Source organism: Mastigoproctus giganteus, chromosome 2 (assembly GCF_048544385.1).
Source record: "Mastigoproctus giganteus isolate SK-2022 chromosome 2, ASM4854438v1, whole genome shotgun sequence".
NCBI classification, from domain to species: Eukaryota; Metazoa; Arthropoda; class Arachnida; order Uropygi; family Thelyphonidae; genus Mastigoproctus; species Mastigoproctus giganteus.
The window spans coordinates 19,765,491-19,782,715 of NC_143576.1; the positions used below are offsets into that span (position 1 = coordinate 19,765,491).

Here is a 17,225-nt window from a genome sequence, read left to right on the forward strand (position 1 = left end):
TTTGCGTTGAAGGGGCCATGCCCTGTTATTAAGTACGTTGTATGAAGTCCTGGGAAGAACCATGATGGTGATTTCGGGTATACTCTATTTGTGTGTGAAAAAAACTTACGGGTGATCTCTCCTTTGGTGGTACCAGCCCATCTGTTTTGCCACTCCTGTACTTTTTCTGCCTTCGTATTATTAGTGGGATCAGTTGTAAAATTCAGGAAGGTAACAGGGACTCCTTTGGAAAGGTAATAGAGCATTCCAGTTCTAACGATTTCTAGGTCTAATGGGAGCGTTCCTGCTATCACTTGTAAGGCTGGTGTACTCACTGTACTGCAGGCGCGGGTTATGGCGTGGAGGATGGATCACTGGGTAGAATCTGGCATTCTTCTATTCACTACTAGCGTGGTCTTATCGTACCATATGGCCGAAGCATATGAGATTTCTGGGATGAAAACTGTCTTATAATAGAGTGCCAGCGTTCTCTTGTTGAGGCCCCAGTCTCTACGTGAGACCCTGGCCACTGGGGCCGAGTAGTTCCTGATCTTCGTTCTGATGTATTTAAGATGTGGCTGAAAGGATAGTTTGCTCTCTAGGAGAATACCTAAATATTTGAGCTGTGGTGCCAATTTTATCATGCTCTCATCAATTTTAATTTGGGGGTGGTCTACGCAGGTCGAGAGAGCCTTTAAGGAGAATGGATGAGGTTTTCGCAGGTGATATTGTGAGAAAGTTCTTTGCTGCCCAAGTTTGAAGCAGTCGAAGGGCATGGTTGGCAAGGTCTCAAGCTGATTTCTTGAGTTTGCTTCCACTGTAAGGATGAGGTCATCAGCAAAAGCGTGGGATTTGACTTCTCCCAGGTCCATTCTCAAGAACTCATCGAAGACAATGTTCCAGAGCAATGGGCCCAGCACAGAGCCCTGCGGACAACCTTTGTAGATCTGTTTTACTATATTCTTGTACGGGGTATTGATCTCGACCTTTCTCTGTGATAGGTAATCTTTTATGGTGTTGAATAGATTTATTGGCACCCTGGCCTCCCTCAGCCTACCGAGGACACTCGGCCACCAGAGTGAGTCAAATGCCCGGGCGAAGTCGATGGAGATCAGGAGGAAGTATTTCCTGCTGCATTCCCTCGCTGCAGTGAGCAGGTTTTTCAGTGCATCTATCATGGAGGAACCTGGTTTGAACCCATATTGGTTCACCGCTGGTAGTCCTGCTGCTTCATAGTGCTGGGAAATTCTTTTATGCAGCAATCTTTCGTATAGTTTACTCACCACTGATAGAAGTGCAAAGGGTCTATACGAGTCTGGATTCTCTGGCTGTTTGGTTGGGTTCTTCAAAATTAACTTAATATTTGCTGTCTTCCATTCATTTTCCTGCTTCCATACAGCAGTTAAACAGATCCAGCAGAAGCTTTGGTGCATATTCAGCTACCTTTTTAACAATTTCCAGCTCGATCAGATCTAAGCCTGGACATTTCTTGGGTTCGATCTCTGCGAAAGCTACTAGGAGCTCCTCCCGTGAGAAAGGGAGCTCCTGCTGTGATGTGTCATAATTCTGGTTTTCTTGGCACAATTGGTGCTGTTCTTGTTCGATTGGTATAGCTGGGTCCTTGAAAATAACGCCGAGAATATTTTCCATTGATTGCTCCCAAGAAATTGCATAATATATCAATTTTAAAATGCCACACAAGAATTGTTGAAAATGTAATTACAAAAATTAATTTTAAAAAAGTACACGCTCGCGCGCACACACACGCGCGCGCGCGCACACTATTGAAGTGTAATGTATTGCAAACAATACATGAACTTGTTTTATTTTTTTAACAAGCCCAGAAAAAGTGTACATATATTTTCATGGAGATTGTGTTTCAAATTATAAGTTTCTCATTGCATCATTTTTATTTTTTATTTTGCATTAAAAAAAAAAAAATGGTACTTAATTCAAAAACAGGCAACTTTTGATATAATCAAAAGTTATTTCTGGTGTATTTTTGTTTTTTCAAAAAATCAAAAATGAACTTGCTCCATGCCAGTTTGATATTAAATCTCTTTTCTTGAAAATGGATTCCCCCCCCCCAAGCTAATGAAAAAAGCAGACGCCACTTTCTATGGTACATATCAATAAACTAATCCAGTTGAATGAGTATCATTAAAGCATGATAAAACATATTGACAAGTTTCATGTCTAATGATGATCACACTTTGTTATGTGAAAAATAACTGATATGGAGTTTATTTTTTCTTCTAGAAAAAATTGGAGTTGTTCGAACAGATATGTAGTGAACATATTGCATCTCTGGATGATTCCAATAGTGATGAGGTTTGGGAAGATAAAGATCATGTATCTTTTGCAGCAAGGTCATCCTCGTCATCATCTCATCAAAGGTATCTTATTGCAGATTACTTTTTATTCTGATAAATCATCCAAGTTATGTTAAATTTAATATAACAAATCATGATTACATGAACATTTTCAAGAATTTTATTATCTGACTATTTATATAGTAGATTTTAACCCAAACACTATAAACAGCAAAATATTTCCTAGAATTTTATGAGAGAGATGAAGCTGCTGAATGTTATTTTATTGCTCCCACAATTATTACAGTAACAAGTTATGCATTTACATTTAAAATAATGATCGCTTATACCAAGAATAAGTCAGCCCATGTACTAGGTGGCCACAATTAAAGTATTCATATTTAGAGCTGCCTGGAACACAGTCTAACAGAGGATACACATCCAGATTTAGCAAGCATATTCTTCAGTTAGTGTTGAAGATAATTAAGAGAAGACAAAGTTAGTTCCAAAATCCACCATCGGGGAAATTTGTTATGAAAAATTTGCATAGCCCACCTCATTTTTGAATTAATATGGAATGAAAGGCATATGAAATTGGAGATGGAACAGTCAACTACCAGAATGGGAGCAGTGTAGCAGAAGTGATTTGGAATTACAGGCATTGAAATTACCAGTTAAAAGATCTGATGACAGCACACGTCAGAAAAACAATTCATGATTTCAGGAAAGATGAGTCTCTACTGACATCTGTCTGAACTTCTTGGCATGAGTGGAGGTAGACATAGAGGGCCATGGAACATCCTTTGGGAAGAAAAGATTCATTTCCATTTGAATGGAACTGTGAACATTCAAAACAGTAGGCCACATTTTGGCCACCCTGTGCAATACAGTAAATCCCTCTGCATATAAGTCGATGTGTAGCATAATGGGCATAACGTATATCTTGAACTTGATAGCATAAAGTATAACATAAAAATTGATAGTATCACTACATTTGGAAATTTTTTAGCTACGTGTAGTATTGTCACTTAATCAGTTAAATTGTATTTAAATGGAAACATGACCCAGACTAGAGCAGCAAAGCAATGGGCACAAAGTAGTTGGAGTACTATGGCTTGGGTGGAGAACTGAAGGGGGCTGATTTTCCTACAAATCATGGCCTAACAAAATGTGCAACTTATGCAGTGTTTGCAGACTTTCTGGAACAGGACACAATACAGCACCAAGGTGTGTGCGCATGCGTGCGTGCAAGTGATGCAGGCAGTTTGAAGAAATTAGGTGCCAACTTGGTGTTCTTATCAGTGTTTACGGGAGTTTGAAGATTAGGGTAAATGCCCTCGGAGGAATTAAAATTGGGGGGGGGAAGGCATCAAGCACTCAGCTGCCCAACTCAACGCCAGAGGTCAGAGTTGTGTATCAGGCAACAAAGTGGCAGTATCCAAGGCAGAATGCGCTGGTGTCTCACAGGAGGTGATTACTGTTAACCACTCTATTGTCAGGGAAACAAGAAATATGTTGTGCAAGAAGGATAAGTGAATAGGACCAAGATATCTTTGCCTGGGGGGTGGACAAAAGTAGATGGCATTGTAGAGCAGATATCATCTTTTAAGGGCACAATAGATGATATTGTTGTGCACATTGGCACTAATGATATTAAATATAGGAAATTGGAGGGCTTACTTAACAAGTACAGGGCAATATTGGAAAAAAGTTGCAAGTTAGGATTGAATTTGAAAGTGTTTAATTCTGCCTAGACATGATAGGAGGGAGTAATTTGAGAGCTAGTCAGTCAATTCGGTCCTGGAGAGATGCAAGGCTCATGGGGTAGAATTTTTCTCAACATGGTCTGTGCTTATTAACAGGAGAGACTGTTTTTACAGAAATAGGATACATTTAAATAGAAGGGGTGTAAGAATATTTGTTGATGCCATCGAGGTAGTAATAGGTGGGTTGGAAAGCTGCTAGTTTGTGGGGGGGGGATACACAGACTAATAGATTAACTAGAGCCACAAGCAGGGGTTTGATTCTTGCATAGCCTGGAAAGCAAGGTGTCAAATTTCAGGCCTTGCTGTGGGTCATCATGGAATAAATAAATATATTGGCTGAGGTAACTAATTAGTGCACATAATTGCATGTGCATTAATGCTAGGATTAAATCATCAGATGCAGACATTGTAGGGATAGCAGAGACCTCCCATATTCACAAAATCAATGCTTAATTTGAATATGGGAGGTACAGTGTATACAGGAAAGAAGGGCAGAACAGGAGATGTGGGGGCAGGATGGCAGTGGAGGGTATATGCTATATAAGTGTGTGGGATCCTTAAATGGCTTAGCAAAATAATAGGGAGGCTGAATACCATTTCTAGATTGGTACTCTACTTGAACTTAGATGTGATGTCTTGGAAACAGCAGATTGCTGCCCAAAATATCCTAACACTAACTAGATTTATAACTGTCATCGATGCTCCCAGAATCAACAATACCATCAGCCCAGGACAGCAGGATGCTACCCGGCTAACCTCTGGCTTCCTCTTCAAGTGGGACTAGACAATCTAGGAAGCACAATCCAGCTTATCAACAGACTAGCAGTTGACCTAGTCAATTTCAGTGACTCAAAATACTGTGGATTCCGGTTATTTGGGCAGCCGTTTATTTGGGGCAAATCTTAAAAACCAATCGAGAAAATAGCCAGGGTTTACTTCATTTAATTGGGACAGCATGCTGTCCCAATTAAATTGTTTAATCGGGGCAGGAGACTGCAGCACTGGAGATTACCCTACAACTGTCTCCGACAGTACCATGTGGTTCGGTTGAAATTCTGGAGGTCACAACCATAAAACAGTAAAAACAATTAGCAGTCACCTGTTTATTGGGCTTTTCTGTTAGTGAAATCTATCATAAACGGACAGTAAACTCGATCTTACTGAATTTGCGATAATACTGACAGCTGGAATTCTGTGGGTTATTATGGTGAAATGTGTTTACACTCCCATGAAATCTTCAATTATATAAAAAAATTAATTTTCAGATCTTCTCTTCATTCCTATTTTAAAGCTTTGTAACTCGTTACTCCATTCTCACTTGCGCATATTGTGTTACTTGCAATTTATGTGTGCCACATTCTTTGTTATTGATTGCTTATCTTTTTACTGTTTTAAATTTTAACCCCCACCCACAAATGTTAGTGAACAGAAATGTCAACTAGTTCGTATGTACATATTACAGTACGCATTAATTATTTCGATTATCACATATATTCTTCCGATTTTCACGTATCATTTAAGTTTTTTAATTGATAAGGTAATAAAGAGTAAATTTGTGCTTAGTATATTTTTGCTTTTATAGCCTGTGGATAATATTCGTCCTATTTTCGCTAATTAGAATTGCTGTTTAATAGAATTAAAATTTAATTCACAAACGTGATTACAACGACCAGCGCTTACTGCACATCGTATAGTGAACGGTACTTTACTATGTTGAGTTCATCGTAACATGATTTGATTGTACAGTGAACCAATTGTGAAGGGGGGGGTACATTGTATTTTTAACTATTTACGTGAAACTTCGGATAATTGGGTCAGCCGCTTATTCGGGCCAAAACTCACTAGTCCCGATGTGTCCCAAATAACCTGAATGGGAAACTATGGGAAACCTTCATGTGGCTGGAGCTATGACATCTACTATCTAGTGAAAAAGGCTCACAAACAAAGACATTGAGGAGTGTTAAGGTTCACTGCTGACTCCTGCTGCTAAATTTGCAAATAAATTTGTTTGCTTTGAAATCTGCTACCTAAATTTGGAAATATTTACCTATGGCAGTTAATTACATAAGTTGACCTTGTTAAATCTTCTGTTTAGAAAAAATTGATTTATATGTTTTAAAAGAGTGTATACAGTGTAAATAATTAATTGTATGATGGATCACCCTCCTGACTGTATGGCCGTGTAAGTGATGCAGACCATAATTATTGGTTCAATAAACTGATTTAATAAAAATAATAACAATAAAGAAATCAAATGTTAGCAAAATACTAAACGTTTCATATGTATTTGCTGAAAATTACAATCTACAGAAGTTAGTCTAATGTCAATAAGTTTCTTCTTTCATCTTCTCAGACAAATGGGTGCCTCCGTAGCCAGGTGGGAAAGAGCAGCAGTGCGTAGTACACGCTTCTTGATTAGACCGGGGTTCGAGCCCGTCACCACCAAATATGGAGGATGTGGAAAGGTCAGGGAATGACCAATGCGTATTCCCGGAGCAATATGGCCTTAGTTGCTAATGCTCCTAAAAACAAATAACAACGTCTTAAACTTCAACCCATGCACAGTACCAAATACGATAGGTTCTAAATACCTCACGTGTTTGGGATTGTCGTTAAAAAAAAAAAAAAAGTTAGCAAAATACCAAACAAGTGTGAATTGTCAAAAGCTCCTTAATCAAATTAACTTCTAAAAGAAATGTCCAGTGTAAGAGAGAAAGACTTAATAATTAAAATATCACTCCTTTTTCTTTTAAATATATAGACTTTTTTTTTTTTTTGTGCTAAGGTTATTCTATCCAAATGTAAAACCAAATTTAAGTAACAGAGCTTAATTAATTCTCAAAATTTCCAGAAAAGAATGTTTTAACACATAAAGGCATCCTTTATGAAAAGCTACCAGTTTATGGGCTTAACAAAATATAGTCTCGATGCTAGATACATTTTTTTTTTTTTTTTTTTAGACTGTCTTAATCTTTATCCTTGTCTGGCCATTTCTTTATCTTTTAAAATCTGTCTAGTTATGCTCCTTTTTGAGAAAAGGAAAATTGGTTACTTTCAATCGTCCAAAACAGCAGCAAAAATGAACTTATGAAAGTGTGCATAAGCTGACATGTGTGACTTCCTATATCTTCCTTTAACATCTGGAATATACCTTAAGACATTCAGCAGAAAGTTTTTCTAAGGGCATTGAATGCACATTAACTTCATGGAATGAATGAAAACCAGTAAAAAGAAATGAATACTTATATTCATTTCTTTTTACTTTCCTTATAATAAATGCTACAAATATACCAGATGTAATACACAAATTTGAAATACTGCAACTGCAGCATCTGAACTGACAGATTGTTTCTATTAGCAAACATATGCCCAACTATGAAAATGCATTTTCTTTAAGTGAACAGGCAAGCAGTGCATGGAAGTTAAACTTCCATTTAAACACAATAGTGGTATATTTGCAGAGATATATAACATGAAATCAAATCCATATTTCACCACAACATTTAATTTAATTTTAAAATTCTGATTGCATAATTTTTCATTAAAAAATAATACTTTTAAAGTAATATTCTTATATATCCAGTCCATGAGGATGTATTAAAGATCAAAACATCACCAAAGCACAAAACAGAGATGTGCAAATGTGACTCCAATACACAAAGGGTGACAGGAGTAATTACAGACCTGTTAGTTTAACTTCTGCTTCAGGAAAAACAATGGAGTTACTGATTAAAGAAGCACTGCAGGATCATCTACACAAGACTGCAGTTATAGTTCAGACACAGCATGGATTTCTTAAAGGGGGGGGGGGAGTTCTGTCTGGAAAATTTGATTGGATACTATAATGTGATCACTGAGAAACTGGATGCAAAAAATGATTTTGATATCATACACTTGGATTTTAGGAATGCTTTTGATAATGTTTCACATGGAAGACTACTGTAGCACTATGGCATTAAGGGCAAGTTGCTGCTGTGGATAAGGGGATGGTTGAGTGGGAGAATACAGAGAGTGGTAATCAATGGACACTGTTCTTCGTGGACTTATGTTATTAGTGGAGTCCCTCAGGGCCCAGTGTTGTTTGCTGTATTTGTCAATGATATTGAGTACAGTATAGCACATTAATGTCTAAGTTTGCAGATGATACACAGGTTGGCAATGTTGTTAATGGCAGTAATGATAGTATACTACTGCAACAGGATCTAGAAAAGTTGAGCAGATGGACTGACAGGTGGCAACTGAAGTTTAACTTTGACAAATGTAAAGTACTGCATAGGGGTAGCAGTAACCCTAGAGTAACATACCAACTGTGTGGTACTACACTCAGGATAGTAGAGAATGAAAAAGACCTGGGGTTAATTGTGCAGTCAGATATGAAGTTTTTTGAGCAGTGCAGACAGGCTGCAAGAGTATCTCATGGTGCCTTGTCAGTGATATACAGGAGTTTTATTAGCAGGGATAAGGAGGTGATTGTCCCCTTGTATAAGACAATGGTTAGACCACACCTTGAGTACTGCATACAGGGCTGGAGACCTCATTTTAGGAAGGATGTAGAACTGCTGGAACAAACACAGAGAAGGTCAACAAGATTGGTGAGTGGAACAAAGGGTTGCTCTTACCAAGAAAGGCTTAAGTTCTGCATATTGTAGCATCTGGTGACTTAGCACCTGCAAGGTGATCTAATTGAGGTGTATAAGGCCTTGAATGGTTTGAGCAAGCTCAATGCTGATGGGATCCTTCCTCTTGCTCAGTTTACTAACCTGAGAGGGCATAAATTCAAATTGAGGAAAGACAATTGTAGAATAGAAGTGTGGAAATTTGCCTTTAGCTAACAGGTGGTTGGTAGTTGGAACAAACTTCCATTTGTTGTAGTGGAAGTGGAGGTCAAAAACTTAAATAAGTTCAATAGACAAGCATTTGGAGTGAATGGATGAGTGAAATGGGAATTTTTTTTTTTTTTTTTGGTTGATGCTGTATAAGCTTGCTTTCTTGCATCATATGCCTCTATTAATGCTAATGATATATCCCATTAATGCTATATCCCACTATATCCCTTTCTTTAAAAAATTTTAAATTAAAAGCAGCTTGCTGTCAGTGTTAGTAGGTGATGATTCTACAGCAGGAGCTTGTTAAATGGTCATTCACAGTCGACTGATTGATCATGGTGCATAGAAATAAAAGTAATTTTCTAGAGAACACAAATACAAAAACTCTCATTAATTACTTGTTTTAATTTTTGAGTTTTCTTCAAATATTTATGACCTACCTAATATGCTTTTTATAATAAAATTTTTTTAATTCTACAACTAGAGTATTTAACATAGAGATAAACTTCTAAAAAAAAATGATAGGCCAGTTGGAAGTTCTTGTTCATCTTTAAAATGTCAGAGAAGGTTGCTCATTCCTGCTCTGCAGAGTATCATATTGGATGTGGGCATCTAGTGAAAACAAACACACCTTGTGAGATTCCTTTAGATTTTTTGCACTTAGTATTGATATATTATGGTAGGTCTGAAAACTGAAGTTGCAAGAATAGCAGTGACAGGTTGTTGTTGTTATTTGGTTTTTAGGAGCATTAGCAACTAAGGCCATATTGCTCCGGGGATATGCGGTGGTCATTCCCTGACCTTTCCGCATCCTCCATATTTGGTGGTGATGGGCTTGAACCCCGGTCTAATCAAGAAGCGTGTGCTACGCACTGCTGCTCCTGCCCACCTGGCTACGGAGGCGCCTAAGTGACAGGTTCTTGTCATCTGATTAATTTGTTTGCTGAAAAGGGATACCTTTCTCTGAAAGTGCTGTGTGGTACATATTCAGTACTATACAGAAAGAAGTGCTAAATGGAAAGACAGAAATAGTTTCAATTAATATATGCCACTTTCAGAAAAGATTGTGGAGCATGTGTGCGTGTAACTGGCTAACTGTCTTTGGTTAAATGTTTATCTAGAATGATAGAACAGTGACAACCTCTGAAAAGTCTATTTAAGAGATTAGAAGTCATTAAAAGAGCAATATACGCCATTTGAGAGTGGTACTGGCCCATGTCCAAATCCATTTCATCCAAAAGAAATTTTGCAAGAAAACAAAAAGAATTCCACATCAAGGAAAAGCACTTCAAACTTCAATCTCAAACTTCAATGCAAGTAAGCTGATATCTCTAGACATGTTCATTAGATCACTGGGATGGTTATTTTTATTTTTTTTTAGATTGAAAAGTTTCACAAATATTTTTCAAAAAACTCCTTAAAAATATTATTTAATCATCAATTTTAATAAACAAAGTTCATTAGGTAAAGTTGCTTAATTTGTTTAAAGTGATTTAAAGTTTTAAGTGATGAAAAGTGGTTATCATTTGTTTAAAGTGATGAAAACAGCAGTGACTCAGATGAAGAATCTAGCTCCTCAGCTGTAGCTTCCAAAACTCTTCCATTACCTAATGAAGGAACAAAAATGGATATCGAAGATGGTAAGATTTTTTGTTTAAAATTTGATTTTTAGTTTTGTCACACATGCAAAATAAAGATAGAAGAAAGATCATAAACCTTCATCTAGGGGATCACTTCTGTAGTTTCTTCTTTCTTTCTTCCAATACACATTCATGAAACAGAATTTCTAAGTAAGAATAAATCAGAATTTATTTATTATTTTATTATTTTTTTTAATATGATTCTTTAGTCTTCTCGGACTTTAGCTTTAGTAGCATTAGTAGAGTCATACGATACAAGAAAGCAGCATCAGCCAAAAAAAAAAAAAAAAAACCTCCCATTTCACCTCTCAATTCGTTCCAAATGCCTGTCCAGCTCAGCCTTAAATTTATTTAGGCTATCAACTTCCACAACAAAAATTGGAAGTCTGTTCCACCAGTCAACTACCTGCTGGCTAAAGGCGAATTTTCACACATCTATCCTACAACTGTCTTTCCTCAGTTTGAATCTGTGCCCCCTCAAGGTCTTAATCTGAGCAAGGGGAAGAATCCGATCAGCATTCAGCTTGCTCAAGCCATTCAAGGCCTTATAACTCTCAATCAGATCACCTCGCAGGTGCTGCAATTTGCAGAACTTAAGTCTTTCTTGGTGAGAGCACCCCTTTGTTCCCTTCAACAGTCTTGTTGCCCTTCTTTGTACTCATTCTAGCAACTCTACATCCTTCCTAATCATTCTAGCAACTCTACATCCTTCCTAAAATGAGGCCTCCAGACCTTTAAACAGTACTCTAGGTATGGCCTGACCATTGCCTTGTTTGGGGTTTTCATAAAAAAAAAAAATGGGATAATCACCTCGCTGTCCCTGCTAGCAAAATTCCTATATATCATTGACAAGACTCCATGACCTGCCCTGGCAGCCCGTCTGCACTTCATATTTGACTGCACAATTACTCCCAGGTCTTTTTCATTTTCTACCTCCTTAAGTGTTGTATCACACAGTTGGTAAGTTTCTCTGGGGTTACTTCTACCCATATGCAGTACTTTGCATTTGTCAATGTTAAATTTCAGTTGCCACTTCTCAGCCCATTTGCCCAACTTATCTAGATTCAGTTGGAATAGGATACTGTCTTTACCGTCATTAACAACCCTGCCAACCTTTATATCATCTGCAAACTTGGACATTAAACCTGATATACCTTCATCAATGTCATTGATAAATATACAAAACAACAATAGGTCCAACACCAAACCCTGGAGAATTCCACTAACAACGTTTGTCCACGAAGAGTAGTGCCCATTGATTACCACTCTCTGCCATCTCCCACTCAACCTTTATCCATTGTAGCAGCTTACCCTTAATGCCATATCTCTCCAATTTGTACAGCAGTGTTCCATGTTCAACAGTATCAAAAGCTTTTCTGAAATCCAAGTTTACGATATCAAAATTATTTTTGGCATTCAGTTCCTTTGTGACGACATCGTAGTATCCAATCAAATTGGTTGGTCAAGACCTCCCTTTAACAAATCCATGCTGTTAAAGGGAGGGATTACTGCAGTCTTGTCTAGATGATCCTGCAATGCTTCTTTAACCAGTGATTCCATTATTTTCCCTGGAACACAAGTTAAACTCACAGGTCTATAGTTACTTGTTTACTATACAGAAAGAAGTGCTAAAAAGTTATTACAAAATCACTTAGCTCCCTGTTATAGTTTGATAAATTTCTGGCACTCTCCTCATTGAATAACTCCTCATGTGCGAATGTAGATGCAAAATACTCGTTCAGTTTATCAGCTACCTGAGCATGATCATCAATAGTCAACCCAAATGCCACTTTCTGATTCATCATGACTGGTGATGAATCATCACCAGTCATGATGAATGAATCACCTGTCCAATCTGATTCATCCCTTTCCTTCTAGAGTTTACATAAGTAAAGAACTGTTTGCTGTTTTTCTTTGCATCCTTTGCCAAGGATTTCTCGTAATCTGCCTTCGCCTGCCTAACATCCTTTGTGACTTGATTACAGACTAATTTATACATGCCCTTGTTATTATTACTTATTGTTACTCAGTTGTGCAGAAATCTATGGGCAGTTAATATGCATCAACATGTGCTTTATTGCTGCTGTATACTCTTATTAGTGAGAAAGTTAACAGAAAGATTATCAGCTACACAAAATAATCATAATTGGTGAAGGGTCTTTTTAAAAACTGCATAATAAAACTACAAATAATTTAGAGATAATAAAATCCAGGATAAGAGATATATGTAAGACTAATACACATGAGTGAAAAAAAGCATCATTTCTACATAGCTAAATGGCAGACTAATTTTGCTACAAATACATTAAATGCATAATATTAAACAAAAGTCAAATATTTTTGTTCTACATAAAGAAAAGTGTTTTGGCATCTAAAGTTTAGGTACCATGATCATGATTTTGCTTCTTTTCTTATAAAATTATAGCAATAATAATAAAATAAATAAATAAATTGTGCATCGCATGAAAACATAATTTCAAAGCAGACTTAATAAAATAAGGCTGGTTAGATACTTACTTCGGAGATTCTGAATGACATATGACTGTTTAAAATATGTCTATCATAGCATCCTGTAGCAGTATGTTTCTGAACATGACTTTTAATTTTAATGACATTAAGACATTGTATTGTATTTGGCATTTATGAGCAGTGATTTTCACTTTTGTTTCATACAGCTGAAATGTATATGTCAAAGTAACACTTTCTCATAAATTTTGAGAGATTTTGTGTGAAACCACAAAAACTGATATTGATGTTGGTGTGCTTTTACCAACGAAAGAGATGTTTGAAACCAATGGAGAGGTTGAAGTCATTTAAGCTAGGGAAACTGATTTAAATAACTTCAACAGGCATTTCAAGGTATTAAATAACATAATAATATTAAATAACATGTAGCTCTAGCATGTCTACAGTAATATTAAGACTGTTGTCACATAAAAAAACTTACTAAGTTAACTCTCAATTAAGACAACTGACACTGAAATTGTAGAAACTTGATGTCACCCAGAAATAGAGAATGAAAGCCTGGAATGCACAAATTTTTAACACTGTACAATGACCCTTTTGTATTCAGACCATAAATTTTTCAAACACCCCTCACATACACACTGCCATACCATTGATATCCCACCATGGTTTCATTGATAGTTGATCACATCCTACTTAAGCATGGTGTGTCAGACAGAATTATAAATATGGTTGTAAGCCTTTGAGGAGACAGTAGTACAATTGTGAAGGTAAAATGTTGCAATTGCGGAGTTAAAATTTCCAGTGAGGAATGATAATAGGTTGCGAAATAAACAATCAATCTGTATGTGACAGTTCAACAGCACTGAAGATCTCTAGGTGAATGATTGGCACTGTGATCTGTGAAGTGGACTGGTGCTGAAACCATCACGAAATGATGTGGAAAACCTCCGAAGTTGATACAACGTGACATAAGAGCTCTTCAAAGAATCTTCTGCTAGGAATGCTGGTTAACATCATTGCAGTATGCACAGGCTCTTGGTGAGACAAATGTCAGCACCAATACAGTGTGCAGGATGGTGCTTGATGTGGTTTATCACAGTTGCAGCTCTCCACATTCCACTAATCACTGATTAATGCTCAAAGCTATCTTGCTTAGTGTGAGACCCACTGTCTGCTTATAGACACTTATTGTTTGGACCACTGACCAGTGGAAAGCTGTGCACTTTGGAGTGATGAGTCACAATTCATGGTCTACCAGTCTGACGGTCGTGCTTGGATTTGACAGATGCTCAGAGAAAGCTATGTTTTAGTAAAATTTGGCAGAGGCAGCATAGTGGGCTGGACCTGCTTTTCATGGTTTGGCCTGGGACCATTGGCTGTTTTGGACAGAACCATGAATGTTGAGTTCTGTCTAGATGCCCTGGAATAATGCATTACCCACATTGTGGTATCATGTCAGGGAAGGCCTGTACCTGTATCAGAAGGGCAATGCTCCATGTCATACTGTTCATATTTTGACAGACTGGTTTGAGCATATGAGCTTCGAAAAGATCGACTGTGGCCAGCCTAGAGCCCTGACTTTAATCCTATAGAGAACCTCAGTACAGTGCACAAGATGCTGCACAATAGGGGTCATGCACAGCCATTCACAAGCCACTAATCACTCCGATTGATGCCAGATACTATCTAGGTTGGTGTAAGGCCCCACCATTCTTGGATCATAGACCATTGGAAAGCTGTGCTTTGGAGTGACGAGTCATGCTACATGGTCTACCAGTCTGATGGTCGGTCATGCCTGAGTGTGGCAGGTAGCTTTCTCCGATTCCTGAGAAAGCTATCTGCAAGATGTAATGTCCCAACAGTGAAATTTGGTGGAGGCAGAATAATGGTCTGAGAGTTTTTAATGGTGTATCAGCAGGATAACACTCCATGTCATACTGCTTGCATTGTGACTGAGTGCTTTGAGGACATAACTGTTTAAAAGTTAGATTGGCCAGCACTGACCTCAGTCCAATAGAGAACCTCTGGGATGAATTGGATCATCTGGTGGGTGTAAGAGACAGCTCAAAAAATAAGAGCTGAAGTGGCACTGCTTTGAAAGCCTAATGGTGAAAATTGTTGGAGAACATTTACAAAACCTGGTGGAGAGTGTTAAATAGAGACTAGTGACTGCCATGAAGGCGTAAGGTTTTGGCATGTGTTATTAGTTTTTCTGTAAATAAAGGTTATTTGTGGATATACAAGTGTCTGGATATTAATGGTAGGGCACTGAACAGACACATGTGTATATATATAGTTTAAGTTAAATTAACATATACGATATGGAGATAGTGGCTAATTGCATTAAAAGTGTTATATAGCAAATGCACCTACGTCCACTAAGCAGCAGCAGAGGATACAAAAGTATCTATAACAAAAGTAATAGTATATATATAAATTAAAAACTTCAACTAGATATATAGTAAGGTAGAAAAACAGAAAAGACAGAATAGAGAGAAAATTAGTGAAACAAACATTAGTGGCTGCAGTGCATTATCCACCACATATTGCTTATAATAAAATAAAATAAAAATAAATGAAGCATTTGCCAGTAGCATGGCAAACCAGTAGAGCGGAAAGTAAAAATAAATCCTTACATAATAAAACAAAAAGGGAGAGATCAAAATAAAGTTTTTTTTTTAAGGTTTTGTGGATTAGGAATGCTCTTGAAATAATTTAGTGAAACAAACATTAGTGGCTGCAGTGCATTATCCCCCCCCCCCATTTTGTTTTATTATGTAGGGTTTACTTTTTGCTCTACTGGTTTGCCTGCTTCATTTATTTTTATTTCACTTTATTATAAGCAGCATGTGGTGGTTATTGCATTGCAGCCACTAATATTTGCTTCACTAATTTTCTTTCCATTCTATGTTTTTTTATCTTACTATATATCTTGAAGTTTTTAATTTATTCTACATGCCAGTGGTGAGATGATATGCTAAAGCTTTCCTCATACTGCCATCTATATCCTGGTTTTATCTGTATATATTCTAGTTTAACAGTGGCTTTGGTGGTATGGTGGTATGGTGTTGCCATGTGAGTTCTAGGATCTGTTGTATTATAATTTTTCACTGCATAAGGCCACCGTATTCAAATGATATTCAAAGCATTTGCGATTCGATCAGTGTATCAGTTCGACAGTGCGTGGATTTGTCTAATGTTCGAAATGCAGCGATTACCTGACCATTATTGGCTTTGTGGTCCTCCGTCGAGATGAGATGTAATGGTCAGTATTTTATTTATTTATCTTTATTTTATTGGTCAAGTATTGTAGTTTGTTTACGTCTCAGTTTTAGTGATATTTCACATAATTTGGACTTGGTGCTTTCGTCTGGGCACCATTAAATTTCAATGAATTGGCATATTCTAAAATTTCTGTTATTTGGTATTGTATATTTTGGCTTTTTATAAATTATTTCAGGAGCGTTCCTTCTACAATACCCTTTATCTTGATTTCACTCCCCCCATTTTGTTTTATTATTATATGGGTTTTTTTTTTTTTACTTTTCGCTCTACCGGTTTGCCATGCTGCTGACATTTGCTTCTTTTATTTTATTATATATGAGGACTATTCAATAAAGAATAATCATAATTTTTCATGAACAACTGTCTGCTTATTTTTACTGAGCTGCAGAACTTAAAACCAAAGCAAGCTGCATCACATAGCAACTGTGCAGTTGACTCATGCACATGATGTGACCTTAGTGGTCAGTCAAGTTTATGTTAAATTTTTTCTGTATAACAATGGATGTGACATGTGAGGAACAGTATGTTGCCCTCAAATTTTGTTTCTGTCTCAAGAAAACATCACTGAAGCATGCAAAATGTTAAAAGAGGCTTATGATGAATCTACACTTTATATGTAGATTTTGTGTGTCACAGCTCACAGGTGGTTTAGATGATTAAAGATGGATATGATTCAATCACAATAATCAGCAGTCCCAGAGCTCGAAGCACTGCTGTCACCATAAACACTACTTCTGTAATCGTGAGAGATCATTGTATAACAGTAAGGCAAATTCAGTAGGTGGTAGATGACTTTAATCAACCGGTGAAATACCACCACTTTGCTTATTGGAGACTTGAAGTGGCGAAACCCATGTTTAGTCTCTAGAGCAAGTTTCTGGCATCCCCCTGATGATGTTACCAACAGTAAATTCTAAGTGGGAAGCATTCAAGGAATTAATCGTGGAT

The 17,225-nt window shown here is 37.1% G+C and overlaps 1 protein-coding gene across 4 annotated transcripts in view; it reads left to right on the forward strand.

Moving 5' to 3' along the window:
* fmt (phosphatase 6 regulatory subunit 1-like protein fmt) overlaps positions 1-17,225 on the forward strand; it is a 477,658-nt gene that overhangs the window by 368,032 nt on the left and 92,401 nt on the right. For all 4 annotated transcript variants that reach the window (XM_090388378.1, XM_090388363.1, XM_090388382.1 and 1 more), the window contains 2 exons: positions 2,239-2,375; positions 10,420-10,523. In XM_090388378.1, coding sequence (XP_090244504.1) covers positions 2,239-2,375; positions 10,420-10,523 — 241 coding nt within the window. The remainder of the gene's footprint in view (positions 1-2,238; positions 2,376-10,419; positions 10,524-17,225) is intronic.